At 33.8% G+C, this 13597-nt stretch overlaps 3 protein-coding genes across 5 annotated transcripts in view; 1 reads left to right on the forward strand and 2 right to left on the reverse strand.

The window, feature by feature from the left end:
* Positions 1 to 1515, reverse strand: part of cxxc1b (CXXC finger protein 1b) — an 8968-nt gene extending 7453 nt beyond the window's left edge. The window contains exons 1-5 of one of the 2 annotated variants that reach the window (XM_016482355.1): positions 1447 to 1501; positions 1281 to 1305; positions 675 to 790; positions 482 to 582; positions 247 to 371 (exon numbers count right to left, since the gene is read on the reverse strand). In XM_016482355.1, coding sequence (XP_016337841.1) covers positions 247 to 371; positions 482 to 582; positions 675 to 790; positions 1281 to 1283 — 345 coding nt within the window. In that variant the 5' untranslated portion in view covers positions 1284 to 1305; positions 1447 to 1501. Of the gene's footprint in view, positions 1 to 246; positions 372 to 481; positions 583 to 674; positions 791 to 1280; positions 1306 to 1446 lie in introns of both variants that reach the window. The other variant, XM_016482356.1, reaches the window with a different exon arrangement.
* A 321-nt stretch (positions 1516 to 1836) lies between these two features.
* Positions 1837 to 5585, forward strand: LOC107685676 (uncharacterized). The gene is made up of 6 exons (XM_016482361.1): positions 1837 to 1924; positions 2412 to 2459; positions 3423 to 3570; positions 3649 to 3786; positions 3866 to 4093; positions 5079 to 5585. Exons 3-6 carry the CDS (start codon positions 3450 to 3452, stop codon positions 5390 to 5392), a joined length of 801 nt encoding a protein of 266 aa, XP_016337847.1. The 5' UTR covers positions 1837 to 1924; positions 2412 to 2459; positions 3423 to 3449; the 3' UTR covers positions 5393 to 5585.
* A 2368-nt stretch (positions 5586 to 7953) lies between these two features.
* Positions 7954 to 13597, reverse strand: part of LOC107685675 (transcription factor E3-like) — a 7538-nt gene continuing 1894 nt past the window's right edge. For both annotated transcript variants that reach the window (XM_016482359.1, XM_016482360.1), the window contains 7 exons: positions 12912 to 13136; positions 11456 to 11551; positions 9903 to 10014; positions 9736 to 9792; positions 9568 to 9643; positions 8801 to 8948; positions 7954 to 8534 (listed from right to left, as the gene is read on the reverse strand). In XM_016482359.1, coding sequence (XP_016337845.1) covers positions 8082 to 8534; positions 8801 to 8948; positions 9568 to 9643; positions 9736 to 9792; positions 9903 to 10014; positions 11456 to 11551; positions 12912 to 13136 — 1167 coding nt within the window. In that variant the 3' untranslated portion in view covers positions 7954 to 8081. The remainder of the gene's footprint in view (positions 8535 to 8800; positions 8949 to 9567; positions 9644 to 9735; positions 9793 to 9902; positions 10015 to 11455; positions 11552 to 12911; positions 13137 to 13597) is intronic.

Genomic DNA, 13597 nt, shown 5'->3' on the forward strand with positions numbered 1-13597 from the left:
TCTCTCATATATTGTGTGTGTATATATATATATATATATATATATATATATATATATATATATATATATAGCTTTGAATCTTCATAATAATATATAATCAAAATTGTAAAATGTGCTTTTTTTAATTCCAGTAAAATTATTATTGTAATATTTACTAAATTTTGGTCAGACTGCCCACCTATAATGCAATAGAGGAAGTGTCGCTATAATAAGCAAAGTTAGATGGTAAACTGGAGAAACACTAACTTTAGACCCTCGTCGCTTATCAATCTTGTACTCTGGAGTGCTGGATCGTCTTTCAACTCTCTCTGGCTCAACATCTTTATCACGGTTCTTTTTCCGATACCGTATCAAAAGAGATGGATCCAATTCTAAGAGATGAAGAATATTTTAGAACGCATTAACAGATATTCTAACACAACATATAATTCATTCAATTGCATATTTAAATATATTCAGGTAAAACTCATTAGTCACTGACCCTGACACTGTTTGCAGTACCACTCCCTGATCGCTTTGGCCATCTTCTCTGTCACATTTATACAGTGACCATGGAACCACTCATTGCAGTTGTCACAACCACTACAGGAAAGGGATTTGATACAAATTAAGCTCTCAGTTTGGAAACATGCACTGTTTTGTCATATTTTCTGTGAGAACAAGATTTGTCTTACATCATGAAGCAGTTTATGTCTGGTTTTCGACAAATGCAGTAGAGAGGAGTATTCTCTCCATCTACTACAGTGTTGTGCATAGCTGGAGTCTGGTCTATATCAGACATCTCGCTGTCCTATGAAGACAGAGACACTACAATCAAAATATCGACACACCAGTAAGCTAATAATAGAAAACTGTTTACAAATAACATGAACTACAACAAGCTACACTTAATGGAAATTTATCAACCTCAAAAGATTGTCGAGATTCAAAGACAATGTTTGTATGGCACCCCACACCCAAAAAAATTATACTAATAGTAAAAATAATAATAATAATAATAAACAAAGATTAGACATCCATTTAAAACAAAAAGTAACGTTACATGTTTTGCCCGCAGTTCAACACCAGTGAGTCACAATACATATTAGCATGATAGCACACTTGTAAACAAGAAAATCGATTAGATATTAATCTATGAACATTTACTCCTGTTTACAACACAATTAGTGAAATAATTCGTTGTTTCATTTGCAACAATTGTTTTCAGATAATTTATTTTGTTTTATTTAAACTGCTCAAGACAGAGCTAATATGCTATCGAATCATAATAGCGGACTTACCATCGCTAACGATACTCTCCGCCCTCTAGAAGAGCCGATCAAACAGAGCAAATGAAGATTAATTAAGATAATATCTCACTGCATGAACACGCCAGTGTCTTGAATGCTTCGACCATGACAACAATAAAAATTCCACACACAAAACTACGAACATAATAATTGTTACCTTATCTGCAGCTAACAGCGTCGTTTCGGTTCTGTTTGGCCAGAGAGTTGCTTGTCATAATAAAAGTCCTCATCGGGAAAAGCTATGTTCATTTTCTAGGTCGTTTAAAAACGAAGCTTATTCTATGGTACAGTCTAAAGGCCTAACCAATGTGTTATCTGTTACTGTTTAATAATAAACAACATCAATAATAACAATAAAACAACAACAATAATAATAATATTAATATAAATGCACATTTATTCTTCTTCTTATTATTATTATTATTTTAAATTGTTGTTGTTGTTGTTGTTGTTGTGTTGTAATATATGTTATTGCGTTTATTTATTGGTAGGGGGTGTGGTGCATGTGCGTCCTATCAACACTATGACATGCTGACGAACGGATAATAATCAGGCAAAGCTACGGCCCCTACAGCAGAAGTAAGAGAAAATCAATCTGACATCTGACGGACGATGGGATGGATGTGGTGGTGAAGGTTAGTGAATTTTAATAAACTTGAATGATCAAAGATTACAATACTTAAGATTTTACATGGTATATTTTGGCCATCGTAGAAAACAAGCAGGAAAAGTCAGGAGGCAACATAGTGTGTGTGCTTTTTTTTTTATTTATTTTTTTTTATTTATTTATTTATTTTAAATAAATTGTTTTAGGTTGACAAAGAAACTATTATAAATGTCACACTACTCCTGCTAATATATGTATCTGTATAAATTTGGCGACAATATACCGCAGTTAATATTGTTTACGTGATGACGAGGTGGTCAGGTGTGCTTTTACGATAATGATTTGATATTTGGGTTCCAGGAGAGTGTTGAATAACTTGTAATGTTGAATTGTTTGTGATGAGAATATTCAACATAGAACATTTTTTAAAATATCTATTGCATATTAATCAATTTAAGGCATATCTCAAGTAACATCTTGCCAGCTTGAACTGTTATGTATTTTTTCAAAACAAGGTTTTGAGATCTTGAAAATAAGTTTTCCTGGCATCTCTCAGACTCAAGGTAAGCAAACATTGGACTAATAGGTTGCTGAAATGTATTGCCCTCTTTACATCTAAGATGCCTCTTATCCCTGTCACACAATATGTTTGCCAAATGGATTGAGATTAATAATAGATTAATGACTCTGGCACTTTTTGCTCCATCAGTACTTTTTGTGCTAGGCTTTGTATTTTTTTGCATTTATATAATATGTGACCCTGGACCACAAATCCAGTCGTAAGTGTCAATGTTTCGAAATTGAGATTTATACATCATCTGAAACCTGGATAAATAAGCTTTCCGTTGATGTATGTAATATTTGTTAGGATAGGACAATATTTGGCCGAGATAAAACTATTTGAAAATCTGGAATCTGAGGGTGCAAAAAAATCTAAATATTGAGAAAATCGCCTTTAAAGTTGTCCAAATTAAGTCCTTAGCAATGCATATTACTAATCAAACAAAGTTTTGATATATTTACGGTAGGCAATTTACAAAATATCTTCATGGAACATGGTCTTTACTTAATATCCTAATGATTTTTGGCATAAAAGAAAAATCTATCATTTTGACCCATACAATGTATTTTTGGCTATTGCTACAAATATACCCCAGCGACTTAGGACTGCTTTTGTGCTCCAGGGTCACATATTATTATTTGCTTTGTGCATATCAAATGTATAACTAAATGTATAATATATAAATGAATATATCCATCCATAAAGGTAGTCATATTGGTCACAAAACAAGAAAAGTAAAAGTGTTCACATTATGAACTGTTAATTCCATAATATATCAACATGTCAAGTGATCAATTAGCTTTCTCCCTCCACAGTATTTTACCATTAGTATTTAAAATATGCCAAAGACTATAGCACATCTCTTTTCTTTGCTTCCTGTGTTTGAATATTTAATGACATAGTTAAGAGTTCAAATGCTTTGGCATTTTTCACTCTACATCTTTACACTTATTCCTTGTTGTAGCGAATACAGTGAGAGGAGTTTGAAAAGATGGATTATGACCATGAGGATGAACATGGTGGCCGGTTACCAGCTGGATCAAAATCCAGCTTTCGTGATGATGAGCTGCAAAACAGTTCAGTTCTTAGTACATCAGCTTTTCAACGCACTGGTAAGACTTTTCTGTTCTCTTTTAATACTTCGGTATAGAGGAAAAAGCAACTAATAGAGTGGTTTATTTATTTAACAGAGTCATCTGATGTAAAAGACCTGGAATCTACTAGAACATGTCTTAAGGATAGTGAACTATCACCGACTGATGAACTTTCTGTGAAGGAAAACTCATGTCTTATTTCTCCTCCGAGCAAATCAAAACCGTTAGCATTTGGTGAATATCCAACACACTACTGTTCATTTTTTAAGCTAACATCCATATAACTTTATTATTGTCTCCTTTTTTTTTATAGATGTGCATATCAAAGAAGTAAAAGCAGACGTGAAAAAGCCATTTCAGAATGTCCTAAACCCTCCTGGCAGTGACATCAGCGATGCTTTTCCTGTCTGCGTTCAACTACCCACAAACCATCTTAAAAAGTCACATATCACTGATTATAAAGCAACACACCGCCATCGCAAAATCAGCCGGTCCTCCACCTCCACATTGAGTCGTTTGAGCCTGAAAGCTCCTGTTGAAGGTAAGCAACACTTCAAATTACATTTGACTCAATGAAATGAGGGATTCAATTTTTTATGACATCTTATGCATTATAGATGCTGAAATCCTCACTAGCACGACTGACAACAGCTTTCCCTCTTCCTGTCATCTTTTATCATATTGATGAGGATAAATTGATGAGGATGTACAACAAACATTTTTGGTGTGGTGCTGATTAGTAGTATAAAGGCTCTTAAATTTATACAAAACAGGATAGCGGTTTGATGATGGACCACACTGTCAGCAAAGCTGTTTTATTTGTGGTTACCACATCAATATTTTGTCAGTGATTCAGTCATTCATGGAATATGCTGGGTTCAATACAAGTTAAGCTCGGTCGACAGCACTTGTGTCATAATGTTGTTGATTACCACAAAACTTAGTAATTTTGACTCGCTCCTCCTTTTCTTTAAAAAAAATCTGGTTTACAGTGAGGCACTTACAATGGAAGTGAATGAGGCCAATCACTGTTTTAACAGTATAGCAACAAGACATCAGCAATGTGTGTGTTAACATGATTTTACTGTGAAAAACAGTTTCTAACCTTTTCTGTGTAAAGTAACATTCAATTTTACAACTTTTTTTGTTGCCACGACAATGTAATGCTTAAAACAACTGAAAACAAATATAGGAAAATATTTAATATTAAATTTTAATATTAATATTTAAAGATTTAAAGGAACACTCCACTATTTTTGAAAATAATGAGCCTATTTTCAAAAATAGTGGAGTGTTCCTTTAAAGGAATAGTTCAACCCAAAATTTAAATATACTTATATTGTAAATGCATGACCATAACCTCAGTGTTTTCTTTAAAAAAAAAAAAAAAACAGATATGAGTTTAAATTAATCTTGTGGTAATCAACATCATGCCACAAATGTCAATTGATCTTATCTTGTTGTATTGAATGCAGAATATGCATTTAATCTTAAATAAATTCTTTGCTTTTTTCTTGCACTTCTAGATTTGTGTGCATCCTTTCTGTTGGCGTGTTTGTTCTGCAAGTTTTGGGATTGCGTGCTGGCCGTTGGTGATGGATGTCAGTACTGCGTGGCCTCTATCTGTTCATCCTTCTGCTCTAACGCATGCTGTTGTGACCCTTCCTCTCTGGAGGACTATATAGATTTTTGCCCATGTTGCAGCTGCACTGAATACATGGAGGCTTGCGGCTGTAGTTGTGGAGAAAACACCTTTGACTGCTCTATTTGCGATCTCTGTCAACAGACAACTGAGTGTCTGGAACTAGGCATGGAACTCTCTCAGCTTCTGTTTCACTAGCTGCTCATGACATCTCACACTCATTTATATACTGATCATGACAATCACATAAAGCTGGAATGGAATGTAGCAAATGTAATGTGCTGATTTCGCAAGCATGTAAATCTGCTGGTTGATCGTGGCTGTGATACTGCAAGGCTGCATTTGATACTGCATTCGAGGGAAAAAAACATATGCCATTTACGTCACCTGAACCAGAATATATTGAAATATTAAGTTTTTGTTTAACTCATTGCAATTTGAGTCAATATTTGGTCAAATTAAATTGTCAAAGGTAGAATTGTTATTTACTTTGAAAATCATTTTACATTTTTTACGTTCATCAACTTCTATTTTTTTTTTTTACATTGTTATGAAGATAAATTGCTTTTATTGGCTAATTGTGTGTGATGCAATGATTCATGATATGATTTGGCAAGATGATGTATCTTATATTCTGTTCTTGAATTAAAAATATAAAACAGCTGTCTTTATCTTTTAAAGCTCCTTTGTGTGAAATGGATGTAAGTCAATGTATACATAAGTACTAGATTTGTTTACCTAGAACAGATCACTTGCACATCAAATCTAGCACTTTAAATTAATTTTGAGATGATACTGGAGGTAAATATGCAAATGGAAAACTCTAAAAAAGAGAAACATTTGAAAGTCAAGCAATCTAATGAGATTTATTCTCATCAGTTTATTTTAGCCAATTAAAGGCCGCCAACACACAGGGATTCTAATTAAAATACATTTTCTCTCAATTATAAATTAAGTGCTTTGAAAAACCTTGTTTACAAAAAATGAACAACACCTTCCCTTTAATGGAGTACAGATGTAATGAAAGTAAAGGCAATGACACACACCAGCAGCAGAACAATTAACTGGCAATTTAGTTTTAATGAGTGGAAATATGTCCTAAGACACACTAATGCTTATTTCTAAGGACTGTACTGTCAGCACTCGAAACAATAAAACAATATTATTGCTGTGTGACTTCAAATAATTAAATCACTTCAAACTTCCATGCCTGTGATAGAAAAAAGGGATATTGCATAATCACATTCAAGTTTTTAAATACATTTTACAAGTCTGCATTTAGCTTTAAATCATATTGTTTTATATATTATACATTCATTTGAATTGCTGCAGAATTAATAGAGAACAACTTTTAAACCTTTGAAGATTTGTATTCATTTTTCTATAGTTACAAACCAAACAAATGACTTTTGATCCTTTACGCTAAAGGCACAGTTTGATCAGAGATGAAACTTCATTTGGCTTTCACAGGCAGTAGTCTTAATGTCATATTTCTGAGCACAATACAGATGTGTAAGTTTACTGTCAGAACATTTATCTTCGCTGGTAAGCGTGTATTTAGCTGCATCTAACAAAATGCTGATTTAGATCTACTGGTTAAAAAAAAGCACTTTAGGAAGAGGTAGCTTGTAAAATTTTATACCTGAAAAGCTATTTGTGCATGACATTTATGTGGCTTGTTTCCTTCTACACATCGTAAAAATCTGTAACACTTTACGCAAAATTCATTAACATAAGGTATCATGAACCAACAATGAACAACAAATTCAACAACATATATTAATCTAGGTTAAATGTTAATTTATAAATATACTACTGTACATTGTTACTATACATTGTCCATAATTACTTTTTATTTATACATTTTTAGAATGCACTGCAATATATTATTTTCAAATGTATTAGTATATGTAGAAATTAACTTCTAGTAAAACTAGAAATAATTTGACGTTTTTTCATGATACCTGATGTATTCAGTAATGCTAATGAATTTATACAAATTTTACCTTATAGTAAATTGTTACCAAAAATCATGTATGAGCACCTGCACCATCACATATTTGTTTAGCAATGTAACATTGAAGAAGGTCAAATGAACTAAACATAAAAGGAAGTGTTGTAAACTAACAAATAAAATGTAGAAATTTCCAACCAGTTAGTAGTAAATACGCAAGTACTTGGCTGAAAGTAAAACAAGCAAAGAATGTTAAAAAATTGAATTTTCTGATATATGCAGTAAATATTGCTTGAACATTTTCAACATAATATGAAAAATGAGTTCATGCTATTATACAACTCCAAAACATCCCTTTGGTGCGACTACTCACGCCACACTCCAAAATCATAATATATATGTGCATGCTCTGAATGCAGAGTCTAAAACACATCTAAAACATTAATAAACGTCACATGATCTACCCTTACAGCAACACAGCTATGCATAGACAGGATAAAAATGTTTTGGGTGCGTTTCAAATTTGGGATAAACTTTTGGGTTCACTGACTGCCTACAAAACTGTGTAATACTATAGTACATTTTTTTAATTAACTATTTTATGGAGATATGACAGCACAACACATGGAGTGTTTCTAAAAGGGATAGTCCACCAAAAAAATTGACATTTCTGCAGAACACAAAACAAGATATTTTAAAGACAATTGGTAACCAATCAGTTTTGGTAACCACTGTCTTCAAAACTGAGACATCTCTCAAAATATCTTCTTTCAAGTTCCACAGAAGAAAGTAAGTCATGCAGGTTTGGAAAGACATGAGCATGAGTAAACAATGACAGAATTTTCATTTTTGGGTGAGCTATCTCTTTAAAAACATCCTATGGCATTCCACACGAGAAAAAGCACAGAAACATACATATAGTAGTCAGTTCGGTCACAAGTCATCCTCCATAGTCACACTACTCCTGCGGCTGCTGGTCTTGGAGGCTCCAGGGGACATCGCGGAGAAGAGTGGATCTGAAGACCTGACGGTGGGCATCGTGCAGCCGTCATCCATCAGAATGTCACTAAAACCCACATCGGGGTAAAGATCAGAGGCCGTAGGGTCGTCCAGCTCCGCAAAGCTAAACGTATCCAGATCGAGAGGGCCGCTTACTGCTGCAGCAGCCGGAGAGCTGGAGGAAGGTATTGTGAGGAAGGGAGAAGGGGAAGTCTGTGTCATGACTCCATCTATGCTAAGGTGGCTCTGAGGTTGGCCTTCCCCAGAGCCAGGCTGCATGGACTGGTTTCCTTGTAGTAGCTGTTGCTGAAGGAAAGAAGCGTCTGCACTCAGGCCTGGAGACATAGTGGTGGAGAAGCCATGATGATGAGCTTGCATCTCTAATGCCTGTGTGCAACAAACAGCAGGGGGTGTTGGAGTCCATCTTTTTTCAGGATATCACAGTGTTCAGTTTTCTAGACAACTGTTTTTATGTTCACATTTATGTTGATGGCATGTTCATGCCATCCTGCAGGCATAAATATTGTATAATGGAGGAAGTGACGTGTTAAATAGTATCGATAAAGGATGATGTGTTTTTGGGTACGGACAGAAAAGCGAACATCCTTGTTTGGACTTTGTGTTGTAATACAGAATGACAGTCGATCACATACCTGTATGTGGAGCAGCAGAGCCTGGTTGGATTGCTCCAGTTTCTTCTGCCTCATATCAATCTCTTTGGCCCTCTGTTGCTCTTTCTGAAGTTTTCTAATATAATCAACAGAAGCCTTCAAAATGGTTCCCTTGTTCCAACGCATCTCCCTGTCATTTTAACCAGACAAGATGTAAATATTATGCAAAAACAGTAATATTGTGAAATATTACAATTTACAATAATGAAATATTATTAAAATTTAAAATAACTATTTTCTTCTTTCTTTTTATTTTATTTTTTTTTTTAAGTATTTTAAAATGTATCATTGGTGAAAACAGTTGTGCTGCTTAATATTTTTTGTGGAAACCGTGACTCATTTTTTCAGGATTCTTGGATGAATAGAATTTTTAAAAGAATAGCATTTATTTGTATTTTATAAATCTTTTGTAACATTAAAAATGTCTTTACTATCACTTTTGATCAATTTAATGCATGCTTGCTGAATAAACGTTTTTTTTATTTATTTTCAGGAAAAAAAAAGACTGATCCAAACTTTTGAACGGTTTTGAACTTTTGTCAATTTTAAAACAAATTAGCAGTGGTTCAAGTGAAAAAAAAAAAGAGAGAATTAAATCAATAAGAGTCTGATCACAGCCTTCAAAACTAATTTCAAGCATAAGCCATAAAATCAGCCAAGAGTGTCCAAAACATTCACAAGTATTGTATATTTTTGTGAAATTATGTGTGGTTTCTCTAAAAAAGTTATCCAAAAAGAAAAAAACTTACGGATCATTGGATTTGGGTATCATAGCCCCTAATTCCTTTATTCGGTCATTGATGTTGAATCTCCTCCGCCTTTCAACTGCAAAAAGCAAAACATTTATTGAGGCCAAGCCGTGTAATGACACAATACACAAGCAAAATACTACTGGAGCCTGTGTCTTTTGAACTCACTGAGATTGTGATTATCTTTCTTTTGCCTCTCCTTCATGAAGGTTCTGGTATCTACATCTGAAAATAAACAGCTATTGTGACTACCACCCAATATTGTAGATACATAAACACAACAAAGAACTGAAACAAATCAAATACAACAGAAGATGGGCTGAGTAAATCATTACCAGTTAATTCCCTTTTAATATTAGTCAGATCTGCTGGACAAGAATTGCTGATGGCGATGGTGGGGGTCACCATGCCAGGACTGTTGTAGACATCCAGAAGATTGCCTGGTAGCTAAGACAATAACAGAGAAATTGAATCAAAAATCTTCAAAACATCAAACTGCACCAGGAAAGATCACAGTAATATGTGACCCTGGACCACAAAACCTTAAGTCGCTGGGATATATTTGTAGCATACAAACATACATTGTATGGGTCAAAATGATTGATTTTTCTTTTATGCAAAGAATCATTAGGATATTAAGTAAAGATCATGTTCCATGAAGATATTTTGTAAATTTCCTACTGTAAATATTTGAAAACTTAATTTTTGATTAGTAATATGCATTGCGAAGAACTTCATTTGGACCACTTTAAAGGCGATTTTCTCAATATTTTGATGTTTTTGCACCCTCAGATTCCAGATTTCAAATAGTTGTATCTCGGCCAAATATTGTCCTATCCTAACAATTTATTAGCTTATAAATTGCTAGCTTATTTATTCAGCTTTCAGATGATGTATAAATCTCAATTTCGAAAAATTGACCCTTATGACTGGTTTTGTGGTCCAGGGTCACATATGGTGATCACATCAGGCTAAAATATATAGTTTCAAATCAAATATCACTTTACCATCAAGTATACTACTGTTCAAGCACCTGGCTATAAATGAACTCCACGAACACTGACATGTGCTATAATCAACTGATGCAAAATCTTGTCATTTAAGTATGCAAAGTAAATGTGTTAGAATTCAATGTGTGACTATATTATTACATGCAATTAAATTACTGAATTGTTCATAACATTCATACAGAGAAAAAAAAAACTTGCAGACAAGTTACTATAATAACATTATTATTATTAATTCAAATGACTATGTAATTTCATTCTAATATAAATATTCCGTATTTATACATTACAATGAAATATATAATATATATACAGTATATTATTAATAAATTATAATAGCAACATTATTTTCATTTGAAACAGCAGCGATTCAAGATGGATTTCTTTAAGAATCAAGGCTAATAAATTAAAGAATGAGATTTGACCTTTCTTTTCTTTTCATGCTCCCGCAATAAAACTAAAATCCTCATTTTATGTCAATTCACTTTTACTCTTTCCTCCAGAAAAAAAAACTAAAGTAAAATCCTTCACCAGTTCTTTCTATCCCGTGCCATGCCCCAGCAAGCTCTGCGCACACTGTTCACAGTCCTTTTTGTGCCCTCCCTGATGATTCCTGCCTGGCAGGTGTTAGTAAAGTGTTAGAAGTGAATGTTTATGTCGATTGCTGAGGTGTATCCCCATTTATCACCTCCCTCGTAAGTGCAATGGTTAGCACTCACTCTTAAGAGGGGTGGGGACATTTACGTTCAGGAAATGATCTCTCTGTAGCTTTCAAAATGGTTTGTGGTGGTTTACCACAAATATAGCTGGGGTTCAAAGAGGCTTTTATTCGGAACATTGCCGTAATGTTCATCAATAATGAAGATGATCGCTCAGCTTACCGTGTTTGGGAGTTGCAGGCCAGAATCTATCAGTGACATGATGTCATCATTGAAGCTGGATTCAAGGCTGATGATGTCGTCGATTACATCATCCATCTGATCATTAAATGTTGAGAGTTAAGATCATTAAATGTTGAGTGTTGCATATCTAATCACATAATTAAACAAATTGGGTTATAAACATGTATTTAGGGAACCAATGAACTGTATTCTTAACAAGAAAACTGTCAAGTGTGTGTTTTATGGGCGATCTAAAGCAGAAGTGCTGTATGGTGTGAAAGAGAGGTCCAAATATAATTAAGCTGCTGGTGTGGTATTTTGCAGTACAATGTAACACAAAGCTAGTGAGAGGGCAAGCAGAACAGGGAAAGGTAAGCGTGTTCGCCTACAAAAATAAGGTTCCATTTTTTAACATTAGTTAAGAATGAAAAATACTTCTAAACCATTTAGTAATCTTAGTTAAGTTAGTTAGTTACTTATTTACTAATACATTTTTCAAATCAAAAGTTGTACCTGTTGAAATTTAATGGACCTGAGCTAACTTGAACTAACAATGAACAGTTGTATTTTAATTACCTAAAGTTGACAAAGATTAATAAATACTGCAACAAATATATTGCTCATTGTTAGTTAATGTATTAACAAACGTTAAATAATGAGACTTTATTGTAAAGTGTTACTGCTGTTAGGAAGAATATTAATGTATATTTGTGCAGAAATAATTAGAAAAAGAGGGAAAAAGTGGAAAAAACTTCTTTAGTATAAATCAGTAACCATAAAACATAAATTAGTGTTTCTAAGCTGGTGGGCAGATGTTTTTATAGGTTTGCAGACAGTGTTAAAAATGCAAAACGAACAATTCCAACTATACAACATATAATTGTGCATTTTAAGATCGTAAAATAGGTTTAGCAACTTTAAGGGAGGGGAAAAAACGCTTCCGCTGAATTTCTGTGTAAATTCACTGTTTCATTTTAAATACATGTTTGTTTATTGTTGTATGATAAACAATTATGATGCTGTGTTGGGTCGTCATTTAATATCCAATATAAAAATGTAAAAAAAAAAAAATGCTACTTTCAATTTATGTTTACACAAACAGGCATGTTTACACAAACGATGATAACTATAACAATAACTAGAAAGTTTGAATAATTATTGGAATTCATAGTCCACAAAACAACTATAACAATAACACCACAGAGGAATATAGTTTTTAGAACAGTTTTTTTCCAGTTGGTGAACAACAAAACCATTGACAGTCAATCAGAATACTTTTGGCGTTAAAGAGTTCAAGCATTAAAATTGGCAGATGACATAACTGCAGTAGAATGTTATTGGACGCCAATACAGTTATCTTGATAGTTATCATTCTTGGTGTGAACTGGCCTTTAAGAAGCTCCTACATTTGAATGAGATGATCAGCACACAGTGTATTTTTTAAGATGTGTATTACCTCTTCTTTGTTGGAGCCCAGGTTAAGATGTGCCATTGGGCTGTTGGGAGCACTGCTTGCAGAGAGGCCCCTCTCCGGAGCGGAGTTTGACTGCAGAACGGGGGATACACCGAGAGTTTGTGTGGCAACTTTATTTCCTAGTGTGGTGGACAAGTACTGCTTCACTTGCTGCCTCTGAGCCTGCTGGATGTGGTATTTAGTTGGGTTTTCAAGATGAGTTTGCACCTACAGCAAAGTGAAAACACTGGATCAATGGCCATGCAAAAACAGTGACATTTCATACTCTACGCATTATGTTGTTGTCCACGTAGTAGTTACCATGAAGGAAATTCTGTCACTTTCAATTAAAAAGGGAGCTCACACTTGTTAAGTCTACATTTGATGAATGTGACATGAAACTAAAATTAAACTTTCGTGGAGCTGTCTACAACGAAGGCTCTCACTGCAACTGTCTGAAGTGTTTAAAAATATATCATAGATAATGTATTTATTAACCTTTATTTAACCAGGCAAGTCAGAATAAGCAGGCAATAAGAACAAGTTTTATTTTCAACAACAGCCTGGTATATCATATCATATATCAATAAAACTATTTAGCATTTTTCTAAAATAGCATCTGCAAAAGTCCAAATATTTTATATAAATGATTTTCTTCAAATTTTTTTTTTTTACATAATTCTATTTAG

This window comes from Sinocyclocheilus anshuiensis, unplaced genomic scaffold (genome assembly GCF_001515605.1).
Source record: "Sinocyclocheilus anshuiensis isolate Anshui unplaced genomic scaffold, SAMN03320099.WGS_v1.1 scaffold257, whole genome shotgun sequence".
NCBI lineage: Eukaryota > Metazoa > Chordata > Actinopteri > Cypriniformes > Cyprinidae > Sinocyclocheilus > Sinocyclocheilus anshuiensis.

Excerpts from the sequence above, each read along its gene's own strand:
- LOC107685676 (XM_016482361.1), top strand. The coding sequence starts at position 3,450 with ATGGATTATGACCATGAGGATGAACATGGTGGCCGGTTACCAGCTGGA. Across the intron at positions 3,571-3,648 it reads ATCAGCTTTTCAACGCACTG|AGTCATCTGATGTAAAAGAC; the intron begins GTAAGACTTTTC and ends TTTATTTAACAG. Across the intron at positions 4,094-5,078 it reads CCTGAAAGCTCCTGTTGAAG|ATTTGTGTGCATCCTTTCTG; the intron begins GTAAGCAACACT and ends TTGCACTTCTAG.